General features: G+C 44.0%; 1 protein-coding gene across 2 annotated transcripts in view; it reads right to left on the bottom strand.

Moving 5' to 3' along the window:
* The window catches only part of dnm3a (dynamin 3a), a 445953-nt gene that overhangs the window by 141002 nt on the left and 284872 nt on the right, over positions 1-20079 (bottom strand). For both annotated transcript variants that reach the window (XM_072511556.1, XM_072511557.1), the window contains one exon: positions 3193-3302. In XM_072511556.1, the coding sequence (XP_072367657.1) occupies positions 3193-3302 (110 nt within the window). The remainder of the gene's footprint in view (positions 1-3192; positions 3303-20079) is intronic.

The following is a 20079-nucleotide window of genomic DNA, read 5'->3' as shown; positions in this document are numbered from 1 at the left end:
TCGTAGAAATATGTGATGGTCCCCACAGTCTTTTAAAGGCGCTGAATTCTACGAAGAGAGGTGTGGGTCGTTTTGCAGAACTTTGTCCTGACTTCAAGTATTCTGTACCAATCACTTGCTCCCATGAGATGCATCCCCTTTGGCCTGCAGCATGACAGGGAGAATGAGCAGGGTTGCCAAACAGCAGATCATGCTTAGCAAAGAGGAGGATAGGGAGGCGGGCGCCCAGCAGGAAGCCACATCCTCTTAATGTTCAGTAAGCAATTCTCCTACCCCAAGCTCTGCACAGAACACTGCATCAGATATCACTGCTTCATTAAGGAAGTCCGCAGCCTCATTACAGAGGGTGAAGTCAGCACACCATGGCTATAAAGGCAACGTGCTCGTGAACTTCTATGCGTATGTCTCCTTTTAGGCTGCAATAGGCGATATTTGCAACATTTCTCAGTATGTCAATCACAACTACATGAAGGACATCAGTAAATCGTATATTCCACGAGAGCTGAACACAGTTCATTCTCTCTTGCCAGAGAAAAGCAGAGAAAGGTGAAGATTGCATTTCTCCCCGTGTATGTCGCATGCCAACTCAGAGGCGTACATATTACGATCTCGGGCCAGACCCCAATGTTTGCTAGGATACTGGACAGAAACCCTATCTTTTTTTAAATTTGTAAAACTGTGAGAAAAAGAATACTTTGCTCCAGGAGTGATTCCACACACAAATAGGGATATGATATATTAAAACAAACTTTATTATTACCACAGTATTTAATTATCTTATCACAAGAGAAAAAGCTTACACAACAGTTAACAGCTCTTAACGATAAAATGAAAAACGCAAACTCCTAACTGCTACCTTCTTTATTTCCCTTCAAACAAAACCCATCACAGGTCAAACAAACCCACTTTTAGATAAAGTTAGCAAACACAGGAATACTTGCTGTACAGAGATGTCATGGAAAGACTGCTTGAAAAAAGAGAGACCCTTCAGGAAACAGCCTGAAGATTCTTGTCTGTATCAAACCACTGTTTTAATTGACAGCTCTTTCAGAAGCTGCTGTTCTGTTCACAGTTAAATCTAAACTGACTGACTCACTGCTAGAGACCTGGTACAGACCTAGCTCCTCCCATTTGTTACATCATCTCTATCCCACTCAAATCCCATGAGCTGATTACTTACGTTTAAACACAATGTCTCGAATAATCTGCTCCCTAGAAATCATAACAAAAATCTATTAGGTTTGTCCTTTTAAACTTAAGTATTGTTTGAAAACAGGATGACCTCATTTTTATGATGTCCTAGTTGTACCTTCTGTAGCCACAGATTGCCTGCCTTTTAAACCAGGATTTATATAAAACATTACTGCAGCTGATATGCACACACACTAACCCAGGCTTTTAATCATTACTGCATCAGATACATATAATACAATATATATTTGAAATTCCTATATACACTGCATACCACAACAGGAAAGGATTCCACTCTCTCAACATGCAGCTGCAGTGCTGTCACATGCAGTGTATAATGCAGGTCAAAGCCCACTACCATCAGCATTCGAGCCACCATGAGGAACGAAGAGGCTGCAATTGGGCGACAAAGGTTTCCAGAGGCCACATGGCTAACGACTCTGACATGCAACCCATGCACATGTGGGGAGTATGCAGAGAACAAAAGGCAGGCTGACACATGAAATATAATGGAGCAGATCACTGAGGTACTTCCTTAACCTGAGCAGTGCTGAAGGAGTCTGCAGTACTCAGCAGAGGACTTATCATGATTTGCTGCTTGCCAAATAATCTCACCATCATGAGGGCACAGTCCTTATCGCCAGGTATATATTAGCAGCTGAGGAAGAGGGGAAAGGGAAAAGGGGGACTGTCACATGCCCTTGTGAGGGCAATACCAGCGACTATATCCCTAATTCTCCATAGATCAACAGACTAACAATTTACCATCCCTCTGTTAGTGAGCATCACTGCCCCATCTTTGCCACAATGCTAAAAGATGCTCATCATTAATTGAACATTTATTAGCTGTTTTCAAATCATTTAGAAAAACAAATTCATAAATGCTGTTATTGCCGGGGGGAAATGCACATCTGTAGAGCACAAAAACAAAATTATGTGTCAATAATTATTCCTTTTGAATTTGTTGTATTAACAAATTAAAGCAAAATTGATTAGCTCCACGAGTGATTGCATGAAGAAATAGGGCGTTGGAATTTTAAAAATAAAACTTTACTATGAATACTATATTCACCTTTTGAACTTCACACCTGAAAAGAACGGATTACAATTGCCCCTGAAACACTACTACTCAATTTCCCACTAAACAACAAGAAATGAGGCTTGCAACTCTCAAACTATCTTCATAACATAGGAGAAGCTACATGGCACAGAGTAATACTGGCATCACAGAATAGATTTGGACTCCTGGTAGAACTCCTTCAGATTCTGGCTGAATATCTTCAAAAGCTGGTTCACCTGGTGGGTTTCAGTTTCTTCCTTGTCCCCGGACAAGACTACTCTGTTTCACGTATTACTCTTTTATAACTATCTTACTCTGGACGAATTGATGACGCAGTGTCAGGCAGATCAGAATTCAACTCCGATCTCGAACATTTCTCCACAAAAACTGCCTCTCTAAAACTTTCCAAAATGTTTCTCTGCACACAACAATGATCTCATCTCCCCAAGCTGAAAATAAATGATCTTTGCAGGCTGCAAAACACATTACCTTCACTGGGACTTTCCCAGTCAAACCCACAGTCCATTAACCCAGACTGAATTGATAATTTCACCTTCTGGCTGCCCTGCAAACAAATTTATTTTGTTAAAACATGACCACAGCAGTCAAAAACACTCTAACCCCAGGTTTTTAAACCCTTAAAATGCCCAATACTTAAAGTCTTCCAGCTATCATACTATTCATTGGACTCTGTGGCTTAATGAAAATTGACCTTGTAAAAAAAATCAAATAAATATCCTTCTATGTAAATAATTGTATGAATAAAAAGCACCTTTCTTCCAAGTGTGATCCAGACATGCAAGTTATTCAACATAGGAGAAGCTATATAATTCTGTACAATGTATGAGATACAAAAATATGGTCAAAACTTCAGAAGTCTGAACTATTACTGAAAATAGAAAGGCCTGGTTCTAACCACAGAAAAACGTATGCATTCTTACCTCTGCTCTGTGTTAAAAAGTGCGAATACGTATTTGCTGGACATGAAACCTTTCTCCACATCTCTAATTTTCAGATAGTCTAATGGGAGCATGTACTTTTTCTCTTTTTCCTACAGAAAAAAAAAATCAAAAATAAAACAATTCTGTATTGGGGCAGATAGAGTTAGGAATGTTATAATGCATATGTGCAAATATACACAGTTTAAAAGTCAACATTTTCTATTTATTTCTTCTGAAAACTTATGAAGTGGAGGATAATCTTGGTAAGTAGTTTTGCAAACATGCCAATTTATATATTATAGACCACACCTTTTTTGGGGGGTATACTCAATGCTCAACTGTAGTTTTCACTTTGACAAAGCTTTGACAGAGTCATCTGGATTCGAAATGTTAGCTCCTTTCTCTCCCTACAGATGCTGCCAGACCCGCTGAGATTTTCCAGCATTTTCTCTTTTGGTATCGTTTTCACTTAACTTGTTTGGAGTTTGTTTTCATCTTGTCCCAGGGAAACATGTCCTGGCCTCCTCTATGTCCACTCAATATCCACAGCGCAGCATTCCAACTAGATTCAACTACCTTATGTGCTTTTTCTCACCCTGCTTGGGCTGAGTAAACACTTTCGATATTCTCATAAGGTAACTTGTCGTCATTGTTCCTTGTAGATAATGAGCAGCTTGTTCTGCCTTTTATTACCAATCTGAAATTAGTGAAGGCATGTGGCCGATACTCATAAAAATACCGTATACATTTCAGCAGACCATTTATTTAAATTGCTTTATTTTGAGCACCTTATTCATCACTGCCAGTGTTTAACCAATTCAAGTTTTTAAATTGCTCTCAGCAGACTGGAAATTGAAAAACATAATGCAGCATTTAAAAACATAATTTGGCACTTTATTGGTTTGAACCTCTCTGCAAATGAGTGTAGTTATGATGACATCAGGCCATGAGTCATATCCATTAGATGTTAACATAACCTGGGAGATAATTCAACAAGTAGACTGGGAGACAATTTTTTAAAGATGACTCTCATTGCAACAGTGCACCATTAGTAGGATTTTAACTTTAGGGTAAAAGTAAAAAGTTAGGATTTGAAATTGCTGCATTTCCAATTGTTCCATTTGTAACTCGATTTTAGCCAATTCTACTGAGTGTTGCCATGACCCAGGCTGTGTTTCTTGCATTTCTTGCAAATTTAAATGTTGAGCATTTGTTTCAATTATCTCTGCCTTCCTAGATCCAGCTGATACTTCTATTTTAATTTAGCTACCAGTTCGACTAACTTGTCTTTGCGAAGCTCTTTTAAATAAACCAGGGTTAACTCGTCCACCTGAATAAAGGCTTTGCAGCTACCAGTTCAAACCTATTAAATCACTGCAAACCTGGAGCTGGATTCTCTGCCGGCAGGATCCTCCATTTCGCCGGCAGTGCATTCACGCCAGTGGACTTCCCAGTGGCGTGAGTGCACCTTCTACCCACACACACAAGACAGACAAACACAGAATTGGTGGGCAAGGTGGAAAAATAAGAAAAGATTAAGGTGAAAAGATAATAGTCCCGGCTTCAGATGATGAGTCCTTTAGTGCACTTATTTTACAGTATGAGTGTGGATTAAAGTCTCTTGAATACAGCATATAATGCTGTATAGCTTGCTCACAACCTTTTCAGGAGGGTTCACGCCGTAGTTCTAACCACGCCTGGCCAGTCGGGGCTCAGTCTGTGGCCACCCTGGTGGGGGTTGGGGAGATCAAAAACAGGGGGGGGGGTCTTTATGGGCGGCCGGGGCGGCGATCTGGCAGGATAGATCGAGCGGCGCGGGGCAGATTGTTGGGACCTTCTTTGTTGGTCCAGGTCCGCCATCGCATTCGGCGCAGCTGCTGCAGGCCGCCGCCTTGCACATACGTGGACTTGAACCCAGATGTGCGGGGGCCCGTTCGCGCAGCTGAAGCTGCGAGAAGTTCTCCGAGGCCCTGCCAGACCCTTCAAGGTACGTGAATAGCTGTAAAAAATTTTATGGAAAGTCTGGAATTAAATGCCAGTGTGGGGACATAGCCCCATTTTTGGAGAATCCAGCCCCAGGACTAAAGCAGTTAAATTACAAAAGCAGGTTGCACAAACTATGCTGATATTTGCTGAAGCATAGAAGATCTATTTGAGGCATTTAAGATGATTAAGGGAGTTGCAAGGGGAGTGGGAAATTATTTACTCTTGAGGGCAAGCTCTGGGCAAGCTGAGGACCATAAACTTGAAGTTAGCTCAGTGGTGATGTCAGGAAGCATTTCTTTGTCGAAATTGTAGTGGAGTTAAGTTACAGATCATCCAAAATCTAATTGAATGAAAGTTTTGTGGGCTTGAATGGCCTATTGCTGTTGCCGTAGACTGAAAGTACAACCACAATGGCAGAGTGAAGGGTGTGGCAGGCAGGATGTGTATATGACTCTGGGAATGGAAAATCCAAAAAAGATAGCTATCAAGGCAATGACGGGTAGAGGTATAAGGACAGATTTAGACACAAGGATGATCAATTTAAAGTTTAAATTTTGGAAAGCTGAGATCCAATTTAAGTCAACGAGGAAACGTCTGATGGGCAAGATGACTTGTGGTGCAGATGAGGTATAGAGATAAGAATATAAACATACGAATTAGGAGCGGGATGGTGGTGCAGTGGTTAGCACTGCTGCCTCACAGTGCCAGGGGCCCGGGTTCGATTCTGGCCTCAGGTGACTGTCTGTGTGGAGATTGTACGTTCTCCGTGTTATCTGCGTGGGTTTCCTCCGGGTGCTCCGGTTTCTTCCCACAGTCCAAAGATGTGCAGGTTAGGTGGATTGCCATGCTAAATTGTCACTTACTGTCCAAAGGTTAGGTGGGGTTACAGGGAGAGGATGAGGGATTGGGCCTAGGTAGGGTGGTCTTTGAAGGGTTGGTTCAGACTCGATGAGCCGAATAGCCTCCTTCTGCATTGTAGAGATTCTATCATTCTAATAGCAGTGTAGTCATTGTTTTGAAGGCAAACACAATAGTTAATTGATCTACAGGAAGATCCCACGAACAGTAAACAAATGAATGGCCAGAAAATCTTCTTTGCGGATGTTAGCTGAGGGAAGAAACTTGGTCAGAGCATCAGCAGAACTTCCACTTCTTTTTCAAATAGTGCTATGGAACCATTCATATTCACCTTCATCAGCAGACTCACGTTGAGGCATTAGCAGATTAAGTGAAAATAATCAAAAAAGGACTGCAGGCTTTCATATACAGGGGATCAGAACATAAGCAAGTAGAAGTCATGCTACAGCTATACAAAGCCATGTTTAGATCACACTTGTGGTACTGTAATTCTGGCCGTTCTATTTTAGGAAGCAATGCAGCACAGATTTACCAGAATTAAACCTGGATTCCAAGAATTAAATTACTCAGAGCAATTACACACTTTAGGGATGAATTCCTTGGGATTTTGAAGGTTAAGAGATGATTTAATTCAGTTCATGATATTAAGGAGACTTAATATTAGACATAGAGAAATTATTTCCACTAATTGGGGCATCTATGACTGGGAACATAGCCTAAGAAGTAGAGCGAGACCTACCAGGAATGACGTTTGGAAACACTTCTACATGCAAAGGGTGATAGAAGTTCAGAGCTTTCTTTTAAAATAGCAATGGACGTTAGATCGCACCCTAATTTTATATTCAAAATGGATGGATATTGTTCACAGAGGGACATAGGACAAAGATTAGTCACAGATCAGCCATGATCTCAATAGATGGCGGAGCATTAAGAGGGTCTAAATGGCCTCCTGTTTCTACAAGCACACATTGTGGGAAGCCCTCAATTTCACAGATCAGACATGACAGCCACAACTGATATATAAATAAGTCATTTACGATCAGTCACCTTTGTGATTGAAAGACTATCTGTGATCAATTAGATGTCACCACAATAGGAGAGTTAATGTCTTAAAGTTATGAAGAAATGCTCTTCATTTGCACACATTAGATTGCTCATCATACGATAATAATCCAAGAAATGGAAAAAACACAATTTTTAACAGACCATTCTGAAAATACTAAAAAGGTAAACACTAATTCAAAGCGGTGCTACATAGACTACATCGATTGCCCAGGGAGGAGACATCGTCACGCATTGCAATCTCCACAGCATTCCTTATTGGTAATATTGAAGAAACCCATGAAAAGTTGTAGTTTCCTGCAGCATTATCTGCTGCCAGAAAATTGATGTCGTCTACGTAGTGTCCACTTTGAAGCACTGCCACATGTATGAATCTTTAATCCTACATCATTTGAGTCTTTTAATTATTAAAATATGATTCTGGAAACAAATTCAATTTGTCTTAAATTCTGTCCTGGTAAATTTGAAACCAAAATCTGAAGCTTGCCACAGTTGCATGTACTCTTATACACAACAATTAAATCCTACACTTAAGGTTCCCAATATCCATCTTTGCAAATCTACATTATTGCATATACAAAAATGAATAGTTTTGGTCTTTCACAGCATGGTGGGCTTGATCCAAGACATTGATCATTACTAAATGTTGAAATAATATTCTGTTGTTTCATGTTGTCATTGAACAGTGCGTACTTGTTATCCTACAGAATTGCCCACAAGTTTCATTCAGTGTTTTACTGTTTATATGGTATGGCGCAATATTGATAAAACGTTATTCTGAATCCTCATGAAATGATTCTGCGTTAAAACCCTCAAAAGCTGTTAGCACAGCTGAGGTTGTAAGGCAATTGGGTTTTCATCACTGGCATTTGATACACTCAGTAATATTTCCATTGCATCAAATATAAACATTCACAGGTTTCAATTTTGTAAATACCAGTAAAATAAATCTATTCAATGCAATTTCTCATTTGTTATTACCGGAAGCAAAATGAACTAATTACAAACATCTCATTTATCAAATGATCCAAATTATTTTAAGTTTCCACATTTGATATTACAGTATATTAAAACTCTTGCATTTACTTTTTAAAAAATATTTTTATTCTATGCTTTTCCACAAAAATCTAAATATACAAAATGTCAAAAGAACCAAAGAGTATCAGAAGTATCAACTCAACAAACAACCCCAACCCTCCAGTCCCCGACACCTAACCCCAACCACGTCTCGCCTTCCCCATTTTAACCCCCACACACCCTCTTGCTAACCCCTCAATCCTCCTTGAAGAAATCAATGAACGATTTCCACCTCCGGATGAACCCACTACCAATCCCCGCAGAGTAAACTTGATCTTCTCCAACTGCAGGAATTCTGCCAGGTCACTCAGCCACAACCCTGCCTTCGGTGGCTCCAAGTCCCACCAACATAACAAAATCCATCTCTGGGCTATCAGGGAGGCAAAGGCCAACACATCAGCGCTCCGCCCCTTGCACTCCCGGGTCTTCCGACACACCAAATATTACCACCTCCGGACTCGGGGCCACCCCCACGCCCAGAACCTCAGACATAACATCCCAGAACCCCTGCCTAAACCCCCTCAATCCTGGGCACGCCCAGAACATATGAACGTGATTTGCGGGCTCCGGGCTCCCCCATGCACCGCCCACACCTATCCTCCACCCCCTCAAAAAACCTGCTCATCCTAAACTGAAATAGGCTTAACCTCGCACACGACGAGGATGCAATCACCCTCTGCAAGGCTTCAGCCCATGTCCCAGCCCCCACTTCCTCTCCCACTGTCTCCTCCCATTTGCACTTAATATCCTCCACCAGGGCGCCCTCCCTCTCCATCAGTTCCTTGTAAATATCAGACACCTTCCCCACCCTAATTTCGTCCTTCAACAGAAGACTATCTTGCAGCACTGGAGGTGGCAACCCCGGGAAGGCAGGGACATTCTTCCTCACAAAATCCTGAACCTGCAGGTACCTGCAGCCATTCCCCTTGGGCAACTCATACATTTCCTCCAACTCCTCCAGCCCCGCAAAATTGCCCCCCTAAAGTACGCAATCCAAACCTACCGCCAGCACCGGAACCTCACATCAAATCGCACAAACCTATGGTTATCACAAATGGGCATTTTAGGTGCATGAGCCTGCCTCATCAATCACTAATTCTCTCTTCTCTCTATTCCAGCTACCAGTCAGAAAAGAGGGAGGACAGCCTCAAAAGAAATACAGAATCCCAGTCCCCAGAACTCAGAGGAAGAAGCAGATGCAACCTCAGAGGAAGACCTATCACTGCATTCACCTTAGACCCTCCACTAGCGCAGATATACCCACCTTTGTGGGTCCTAGTGCTAGAGTAGGTATAGGTTTATAATCTCACCAATACATATCCAAAGCTGGCAGTAATTTCAATAGCCGAGGGGCGGGATTCTGCGCAAATCGTCGGGGCGGGAAAAAACGATGCAAACCCTGGCGGGAACCACTCTGCCGTCGAGCCGCCCCAAAGGTGCAGACTCCTCCGCACCTTCAGGGGCTAGGACGTCGCCAGAGTGGTTTGCGCCGTGCCGGCCGGCGGTAAGGGGCTAGGCACCACGCCAACCGGCACCGAAGGGCCTCGGCCGGCCGGCATGAGTTGGCGCATGCGCGGGAGCGCCAGCGTCTGCTGGCGTCATCCCACACATGTGCGGGGTGGGGGTTCATCTCCGCGTCGGCCATCGTGGATCGGTACAAGGCTGACGCGGAGGAATAGAGTGCCCCCACGGCACAGGCCCGCCTGCGGATCGGTGGGCCCCGATCGCGAGCCAGGCCACCGTGGGGGCACCCCCGGGGCCAGATCGCCCCGCACCCCCCCGAGGACCGCAGAGGCCGCCCACGGAGCTGGGTCCCACCGTTAGGGACCAACCTTGATTTACGCCAGCGGAACCCTCGTTAAACGGGCAGGACTTTGGCCCATCGCAGCCCGGAGAATTTGGGCGGCTCCGGGGCCCATTGAGTTGCGCCGGTCCCTATCATTCTCCGAGGCAGGCGACGCGATTCACACCGGGGCGATTTTTGGGGGGCCGGAGAATTCGGAGGACGGCGGGGGCGGGATTCACGCCGACCCCCGGCAATTCTCCGACCCGGTGGGGGGTCGGAGAATCCCGCCCGAGATCTCTGACACTCGGAGGACTGCTGATTCTGAGGACAGACCTCTGAAATTCGCTCCAAGAGACATCAAAGTCGCCATGGGGAGTGTAATGATATCATGGTTGTGTTGTAATTCATCGACTGACTACTAGGAGTATCATTAGTATATAAGTGAATGTTAGAGACCTCAGACTGACTCGGGAGCTGGGAGAGAGGTTGATTGTGCATGTTCATATTATTAGTCATCGGTTGTTTTGTATATATTTGACCCATAGTAAATGTTGATAAATTGTTTATTGCTTTAGCTACAAGTGTGCCTGTAATATAAATCAGGCCATCCAACAAGAACACTACATGGTACCAGGACTCAATGGTATTAAACACTCAGAAAATCTATTGCATCATCGAGTGAAGCCTGCCACGAGGTCCACCGAGATTTGAAGATTTTGCAGACTGCAATAATGAATCGCATGGAGTCGTTGAAGCCACCAATGAGTCTCAGATTTCATGGTAATATGGACAGCAACTGTTTAAGCAATTTAATCTGTTTCTTACTACAATAAATTTAGGAGATCAATCAGATTTGCTTAAGGTAGCGATGCTCCTAACAGCGGCAGGGCCCGAAGCAAATGCTATGTTTAACGTTTAAATTTACAAACGAGGAAGAAAGTAAAAATTTTAACAAAGAAATTTGAAGATGTGATGAAAGTTGCACCACAGAAAGAATTAACTTTATGAACGCTGTGTGTTCAGATCCCTTTTACAGAAGACAGAAGAGTCCATCAATCATTTCATCACTGATTTAAAGTTAAAAGTAAAAACCTCAAATTTTTCTGCGGTTGAATCTTCCTTGATTCGGGGCCAAATTGTGTTTGGTGTGAATGAAGCTGAGGGAACGGTTGCTGAGGGAATCGGAGCTGTCCTTGGAACAAACAGTTAAGATTGGTCAGGCTCACAAGCTAGCAACACAGCATTCAAAATGTTTCTCAGTAATAGCAGTCTTCTTGGAGGAAAGCACTCCGGGAAAGGCGGGAAAGTTCCTGCAGCTCCTCACACACCAACAAACAGGTTGGAAATCAGGACAAAGTATTTGTGTGTAAAAGACGTGGTCAAAAGCACAAATTAAGGCAGTGCTGTGTCCAGTGTTTGGCAAGTTTTGTTCCAGGTGCAAAGGAAAAAAAATCACTTGGCTCAACACCAGATCGGTCAGCACAGTGGAAGACATGGGGCTGGATTCCCGCTCCCTGCCGCCGAAATCGCGTTCGGCGACGGGGTGGAGAATCCGTTTAGGCGCACGAAATTGGGAGTGGCGTCGGTTCTTCAATTCTCCGCCTCCCGAAAATCGGCGTACTCCAGCCGAGTATCCACCGCCTTTGGCCATTGCCTGAGGCCCACCCCACGATGCTCCGTCCCCGATTGGCCAAATTCCCGACAGCGTGACCTCTCATGGTCCCACCATCCGGAATCCTCGCCTGGCGGCTGCGGACTCAGTCCGGGGCCACCAGTCAGTGGGAGGGCCGATCGGTGGGCAGGGAGGGGCTTCATTCGGGGCTAGGGGCAATGCGTGCGGTTGGCCGGGGCGCGCAAGCGGCTGATGCGGGGCACTATTTTGCCGGTCCAGGTCCGCACAGCGCGGATGCTGGGGGTGCTGCCAGCCGTATCGGCAGCTAGAGCTGTGAGCTCTACAACAGCTGCCTGCGAGCCCCCCAGCAAGACGGTGAACCTGTGGCCTTTTGACGCCAGTTCGGGCAGCACGGTGGCACAGTGGGTTAGCCCTGCTGCCTCACGACGCCGAGGTCCCAGGTTTGATCCCAGCTCTGGGTCACTGTCTGTGTGGAGTTTGCACATTCTCCCCGTGTTTGTGTGGATTTCGCCCCCACAACCCAAAGATGTGCGGGATAGGTGAATTGGCCACGCTAAATTGCCCCCTAATTGGAAAAGATGAATTGGGTACTCTAAATTTAATTTAAATAAATAAACAAATAAAATGACTGCACTAGTGATTAAAAACTGTCCTTCCATCTCTTGTTTCGAAATATTTTGGGCGGCACGGTAGCACAGTGGTTAGCATTATCGCTTCACAGCTCCAGGGTCCTAGGTTCGATTCCCGGCTTGGGTCACTGTCTGTGTGGAGTCTGCACGTTCTCCCCGTGTGTGCGTGGGTTTCCTCCGGGTGCTCCGGTTTCCTCCCACAGTCCAAAGACATGCAGGTTAGGTGGATTGGCCATGATAAATTGCCCTTCGTGCCCACAGGGGTTGGGTGGGGTTGCTTGGTTACGGGTATGGGGTGGTGTTGTGGGCTTAGGTAGGGTGCTCTTTCCAAGGGCCGGTGCAGGCTCGATGGGCCGAATGGCCTCCTTCTGCACTGTAAATTCTATGTCTATGTTTTTCCTGGCGTAGAAGACCACAGTTTTCACGACGGCGTGGGACTTAGTCCCACAAATGGAGAATCCAGCCCACAGTCTCCAGTGATCAACCATCATTGTTGGAGTAATAACTAAGAGGAATAATTTTTGGGATACATCAAAACATTCTCCAGGACTTAAAAAAATGCAAACTGCTGCTCCATTTAAAATAAATGCGGTTGATGGGGACAAATGGCTGCTACCACTTGAAGTGAATGGTACAGTGGTCCAATTGAGGTTAGACACTGGTGCCAAAGCCAATTTAATCAGATGACTGATTTTAAAAATCTAAAAATTCAGCCAATTTGAAAATATCGCTGAGAGATTATAATGGTTCAAGCATTAAATGTTGAGGTGCTTGTGACCTGAGAGTATGGTGAAGAACATAGTTTATTCCGTCCCATTCTGTATTGTTTCCGAGGGCTTCGCTTCATTATTAGGTGATCAGTCCTGTGAAAAATTAGGTCTAGTGCAGTTGGTATCCAACATCCACACAGGATTGGAGCAGTACTCCAACGATTTTGAGCAAATTGTCTACAATTTCAGCGATGTGTTCACAGGTTTTGGTGTACTACCATTCACCTACAAGATACAACTCAAAGAGGATGCAAAACCAGTGATACATGCACCAAGAAGAGTACCTGCACCTCTTCGGGATCATCTCAAAAAGGAGCTGAACAGGATGACCAAATTAAAAGTAATCAGAAAGATAGAAGATTCTACTGATTGAGTAAATTCCATGGTATTTGTAAAGAATGGCGATACTCGCACATGTATGGATCCCAAAGATCTTAACGACAATATCAAAAGAGAACACTACCAAATACCAAAGCGTGAGGAAATCACATCTGAGATGGCTGGTGCACAATTCTTTATGAAACTTGATGCATCTCAGGGTTTCTGGCAGCTAAAGTTAGAGGAAGCTACTACACTTTCAATATGCCATTTGGACGGTATTGCTTTCTGAGAATGCCGTTTGGCATAATTTCTGCATCAGAAATTTCTCACCATGCCATGGAACACATAATCATAGACGTCAAAGAAATACGTGTATGATATCATCATTTGGGGCTCAACCATAGAACAGCACAATGTGAGGTTGCTTAAAGTTCTAATGAGCATCAGGAAAAATGGGCTGAAGCTCACCAAGCAAAAGTGCCAATTTGGAGCAACTGAGGGCACAGTCCTAGGCGATAAGCTCTCATTGCATGGCATTGAACCTGACAAGGACAAAATCCAAGCAATTCTCAACATGCCAAAACCACACGACAAGAGAGCCATCTTAAGAGTGATGGGTATAATCAATTTTATAGGGAAATGCATTCCAAACCTGTCAGCAAAAACAACACATTTACATGATCTCCTGCACAAGACAACGGATTTCACTTGAACTGAGCAACATGAGCAAGAGTGGAAGAAGCTCAAGACTTCACTAACCAACATGCCAGTTCTCACATTTTGTGACCCATCTAGGCAGATTAAAGTGTCAACAGACGCATCGAAAGATGGTCTAGGAACAGTTCTTTTGCAACTCAAGCATGACGATTGGAAACCAGTCGCATATGCATCACGATCCATGACGACAACAGAGTAGAGGTAGCTCAAATCGAAAAAGAATGCCTAGGTTTAATTGTAGACTTGGAGAAATTCCACGGCTACGTGTATGGTCTTCAAACTTTCACAGTTGAGTCCTTTAGTTAACATCATCAAGAAGAATCTCGACCAAATGTCTCCGCGCATTCAGAGGTTGATGATGAAGTTACAATGCTATGCCTTCAATCTCATCTACACGCCAGGCAAATATTTGTTTTTAGCAGCAGATATTGCACTATCAAGAGCCGATACAAAATATCAGTCATGAAATTGCTGAAGATGTAGATCTGCATGTCAATCTTATTTCCACACTACTACCAGTATCAGATGCGAAACTACGTGAGATCCAAGAAGAGACCAGGAAGGATCAAGCTCTTCAAGTGGTGATGAGGAACATCAACTCACACTAGCCCAGAGGTCAATGTATGGAGTTCTGCAATATAAAATCTGAACTCAGTATCATTAATGGTGTGGTACTTTGTTTGAATACTATAGTTATACCTCAATCTCTTCGCCAGGATGTACTTAAGAGGACACATGAAGGACATCTTGGGTTTGAGAAGTGTAAACGGAGAGCTCGTGACTCTGTTTACTGGGCAGGTATAAACCAGGATATTGACAGATTGGCCAGTCGTTGTGACACATGCCAGACGCATCGTTGCAAGCAAACAAGAGAACATATGCAAATATCTGATTTACATACAGCACCATGTCATAAAGTAGCTATGGATCTCTTTCACCTTCGAGGGAAAGACTATATAATTATAATAGACTATTTTTCAAACTATCCCGAAACGGCTCTGTCAAGCGTAACAGCATGCAGTGTAATACTGCACACCAAAGAACAAAGAACAAAGAAAAGTACAGCACAGGAACAGGCCCTTCGGCCCTCCATGCCCGTGCCGACCATGCTGCCCGACTAAACTACAATCTTCTACACTTCCTGGGTCCGTATCCCTCTATTCCCATCCTATTCATGTATTTGTCAAGATGCCCCTTAAATGTCACTATCGTCCCTGCTTCCACCACCTCCTCCGGTAGCGAGTTCCATGCACCCACTACCCTCTGTGTAAAATTGACCAAGTCAATTTTTGCTAGACACGGAATTCCTCGTCGTCGTCGTGAGCGACAACGGTCCTTGTTTTAGCTGTAAAGTGTGGCAACACTAGATAGTCATGTATGATTTCAATCACGTCATGTCTGTTGTACCCACAAGCCAACGGCAAAGCCGAAAAAGGTGTACATATTGTCAAGCAATTGTTGAAGGCAATAGACAGCCAATCTGATCCATATCTCGCAGTATTGAGTTACAGAGCGTCACCATTGTCACATGGTAGATCGCTAGCAGAGTTACTCATGAATAGAAGGTTGCTTACCACATTTCCATACTTGGAAAAGGAGGAGAATGCAGTGGTACTGCAGGAAATGCAAAACATTAAAACAGAACAAAAGCAGTGTTATGATCGAGTATCTAAGCTTTACTATTACTGAGTGATAGAAGATTCAGGCAATTGGTCGAGAAAAGCCATTGTAGGGCAGCACAGTGGCGCAGTGGTAGCAGTGCAGTCTCACGGCGCCGAGGTCCCAGGTTCAATCCCGGCTCGGGGTCACTGTCCGTGTGGAGTTTGCACATTCTCCCCGTGTTTCGCCCCCACAACCCAAAGATGTGCAAGGTAGGTGGATTGAGCACGCTAAATTGCCCCTTAATTGGAAAAAATGAATTGGGTACTCTAAATTATTTTTTTTTAAAGCCATTGTACTTGAAGAAGTAGCACCCCGTTCCTACAATGTACAGACAGAGGATGGGTTGGTTTTAAGAAGAAATCGTCGCGCGCTCTTGAAAACCAGAGAAGATTTTTCCAACAATGTGATGGATGACGAATCTAAGTCAGAATCAACGTCAGCTGCAGTGTCAGATGGTCATGGAGAACAGTGAATCTACAAGTTCTGAGCAGCAAGGTCAAACTTTGAGAAGATCAACCAGTCAGAAGAAAATCTGATCGACTCAATTTGTAGATTTGGACTATTTGTACATACTATGCTTGCTGTTCTTGTGTGTATGTTAAACTTGTTTTAAAAATTTTAACGAAAACAAATTTATATCGTTAGACTCACAGGCTAATGATATCATATGTAAATATACTGATAATATATCAATTTATTCCTTCAAAGGAAAGAGGATGTAGTGTATCACGGTTGTGTTGTAATTCACTGACTGACCACTCGGAGTGTCATTAGCATACAAGTGAATGTTAAGAGTCAGGTAACCTCAGACTGACTAGGGAGCTGGGAGAGAAGTTGCTTGTGCATGTTCATACTGTTATTCATCTGTTGTTTTGTATATATTTGACCCACAGTTAATGTTAATAAATTGTTTATAGCTTTAGCTACAAGTGTTCTAGTAACATAAATCAGACCATCTGACAAGAACATTACAGGGAGGATGGTGGCCTCCTTGGAGACCCAAGACCAGATGTTTCTGTCGAATTAGTGCTCAGGCCTGTACACCATCACTCCACCATGGGTGTCTTCCAGCAATGGCGAGGCGAGGGAGGATGGGAACTTCTACCTCCTTCCATTTGCTCCTTCTCCTCAAGAAGTCAGGGAGAGGCTATAGGGTAAAAAAGGAAAGAGGGGGGTCAGTCCTGGGGAACATCCAACCAAGACACTAACAGGTCACTGGTAGTGACCCCCATCAGCTCCAGTAGGTGAGGCGGAGGAGAGCACCAGTGCAGGAGACCCTCAACAGGCCAGGGAGATATCCTAGCCTACCGTTACATCTAGATGCAACCCTGACATCTGCAGCAGAAGCGGAGGCAGCCTGCTGACTGCTATGCCCTGTCATTTTGATTGCAGACTAGTGGCACGGTGTTCAGTCATTAACTTTTCATCTCTGTAACAATGTGTTGCATTAAACCTTCTCCACATCTCATAGACTCAATTGATATTCAATGTGATTCAATATCCCGTGTTCATTTAAGGGTCCAAAATATAGCCTCCCACCCACAAAATCCCATCTGTATCTTCAGTTGCATAAATTCTCACACAAATTCACCACAGTGGGTGGCTTTATTTCCATGCCTGTGGCATCAGGAAATGCACACATTTCTGACATTGATGATTGGTCAATATAAGTGCCAGTCTTAAATCTCAGACATGCTCTGAGCTCTGGAGAAGTGTTCATCAAGGCTAGAATTTATCCTGCTGCTGTCACACTGATGTTCGCTGTTTGTGGATGGCACAAGTAGTAGCTGTAACTGATGTTATAATTGTTTCTCTAATGTGTAGTTTGCAATGGCGGTTACTTTAGGAGTGTAAGTTCATGAAAAAAGTATCATCAAACTCAAAGGCCATAGGCTTCCATATCGCTGCACGTAGATCTCGTCTCCACGTTTAAGGCTGAACGTCATTCCATACTTAGTTCCCACTTTCCCCATGCATGACGTTGAACTAGGGAAGTAGGGATCAATCAGGAAACTTACAAATGTCTGCAAGAGAGGTATTTGTGTGTGATGTCAAAGGTGTGTGTTCATCTTGATAAAATGGTCTCCTTACCGGTGATGACCTTAGAGTACTCCTGGACGACTGCTTAGAGGTGCTTTAAGTGATCCTTGGGTAGACACAGCACAGAACACAATCCGGACTTCATTACACTCCGGGGTAAGTTCTTGGGGTGGGAAGGGTACTTGCTAGAGTGGTTGGAGCGGGTTTAAACTAAAATGGCAGGGGGATGGGAACCCAATGTAAGGATTCAGAGCAGGGGGAATCAAGAACAAGAGAAAAACACAGGAAGGAGAATAAGAAAAGTGATAGGCAGAGAAACCAAGGGCTTATCTATGATAATGACACTATAGAAAATAGTCAGGATGGGTCAAGGAATATTAGAAAGACTAGCCTTTTGTACCTGAATGCTTGGAGCGTTCGAAATAAAATGGATGAATTAGTTGCACATAGATATAATGTGGTATAGATTTGGCATTACGGAGTCATGGCTCCAAGGTGACCAAGGATGGAAACTAAACATTGAGGGCTATTCATTTTTTAGGAAAGACATACAGAGAGGAAAGGTGGTGGAGTTGCATTGTTGATCAAAGAAAATACTGATACAATATTGAGGAAAGATATTAGCACAGACACTGGAATTTAGTAATATCAAGTATATAGAAAGGATTGGTCTTTGTGAGCTGGCCCATGTTGAGGACAGTCATATGAAAGTGATGCATTTGCAAATCTCCTAAGTCCTCATCAGAGTCTAAGAAGGGAAGAAGTTCTTGCCTGCTGTGTCAATCCTGACTGGGCCAGGTTTCTCTCTGATGCAAAGGTAATCTGGGGCAGAAATTTGTCAGGCTTCCATGATTGCAGGGTCCTGAATGTTTGTAACTAGTCAAACCACAGTCCTGGTGAGGCGCACTCTGTGAGGACAATGCAAACAAACTCAAAGCTTTGCTACGTGATGTAGAGTTAAAGGTCACTGCGTCCTGATGTGCAAAGGGCGATTAGGGGTCAGTAGCAACATTATAGAGTGATGAGAGCTGGCAGTGTGAGCTCTCCAGATGCTGCTCCCTCCTGAGACACCCACACACAAAGCATTGAAGACTATGTGTGTTCACGCTGCCTTACTAAGCTGATGTCATACTGACATTAGTGCATCCTGCGTGATTTGGATTTTCAGCCGCTTAGAAGCTGTCGTGCACACTGATTGGTGAGGCCATGGGTGAAGGGAGTCTGCTATGTGGAGCTGCTAAAGGATATGTGCAAAGGGAGTGCTAATCACATTCCATAGTGGCCACACATTGTCAAATTACTCTCCCTTCCCAGGATGACTCTGCATTATGGCGTAAGGTGATTGTCCTATTTCTGTGACCACCGTGAGATTTCTAACTTTTCGTAAAAGATTCAAGCTGAGAGTTAAGGTGTTGGTGTGTCCCATGCATCAAAGGTTGAAGGAATGTCCCAGTCAAAGTAAGAGAACGAGGCAGGCAGTGTAGGAATCTCCTTTGGCCATTCTCCTGCAAAACAGATATACCACTTTGGATAGTGTTGAGGGTAATGACCTCTCCGGGGTAAGCAACAACAGCCAAATTCATTGTGCAACAGTTGGTTCTGCTGCAGAAGGGAGGAGTAAAAAGTGTGGGAATGCAATCATTATAGGGGTTTCAATTGTAAGGGGAATAGATAGGCATTTCTGTGGAGCAAACGAGACTCCAGAATGGTATGTTGCCTCCCTGGTGCTAGGGTCAAGGATGCCAGGGAGCAGCTGCAGGACATTCTGGAGGGGGTGGGTGAACAGCCAGTGGTCATGGTACAGATGGTAGAAATGACATAGGTAAAAAAAGGAATGAGGTCCTAAAAGCAGAATAAAGGGCGTTAGGAAGAAAGTTGAGAAGTCTTATCTCAAAGGTAGCCATGATGTAGAGATGACGACGTTGGTCTGGGGTGTGCACAGTAAGATGCCTTACAAAACCAGGTTAAAGTCCAAGAGGTTTGTTTAGAATCACTAGCTTTTGGAGTGCAGCTCCTTCATCACTCACCTGATGAAGCAGCAGTGCTCCGAATGCTAGTGATTCCAAACAAACCTGTTGGACTTTAACCTGGTGTTATAAGACTTTTTACTGTGTTCAAAGGTAGTGATTTTAGGATTACGACCAGTGCTATGTGCTAGTCAGAGTAGAAATAGCAGTATATATCAGATGAATACGTGGCTGAAGAGATGGTGTGAGGGGGAGGGTTTCAGATTCCTGAGGCATTGGGACCAGTTTTGAGGGAGTTGGGACCTGTCCAAACTGTACGGGTTGCACCTGGGCAGAACTGGGACTGATTTTAGTTTCTCTGCGATTTGGCCTTTCACAC

The sequence above is a fragment of the Scyliorhinus torazame genome, chromosome 7 (assembly GCF_047496885.1).
Source record: "Scyliorhinus torazame isolate Kashiwa2021f chromosome 7, sScyTor2.1, whole genome shotgun sequence".
In the NCBI taxonomy this organism is placed as follows: domain Eukaryota; kingdom Metazoa; phylum Chordata; class Chondrichthyes; order Carcharhiniformes; family Scyliorhinidae; genus Scyliorhinus; species Scyliorhinus torazame.
This window is presented reverse-complemented; position numbering and strand designations above follow the sequence as displayed.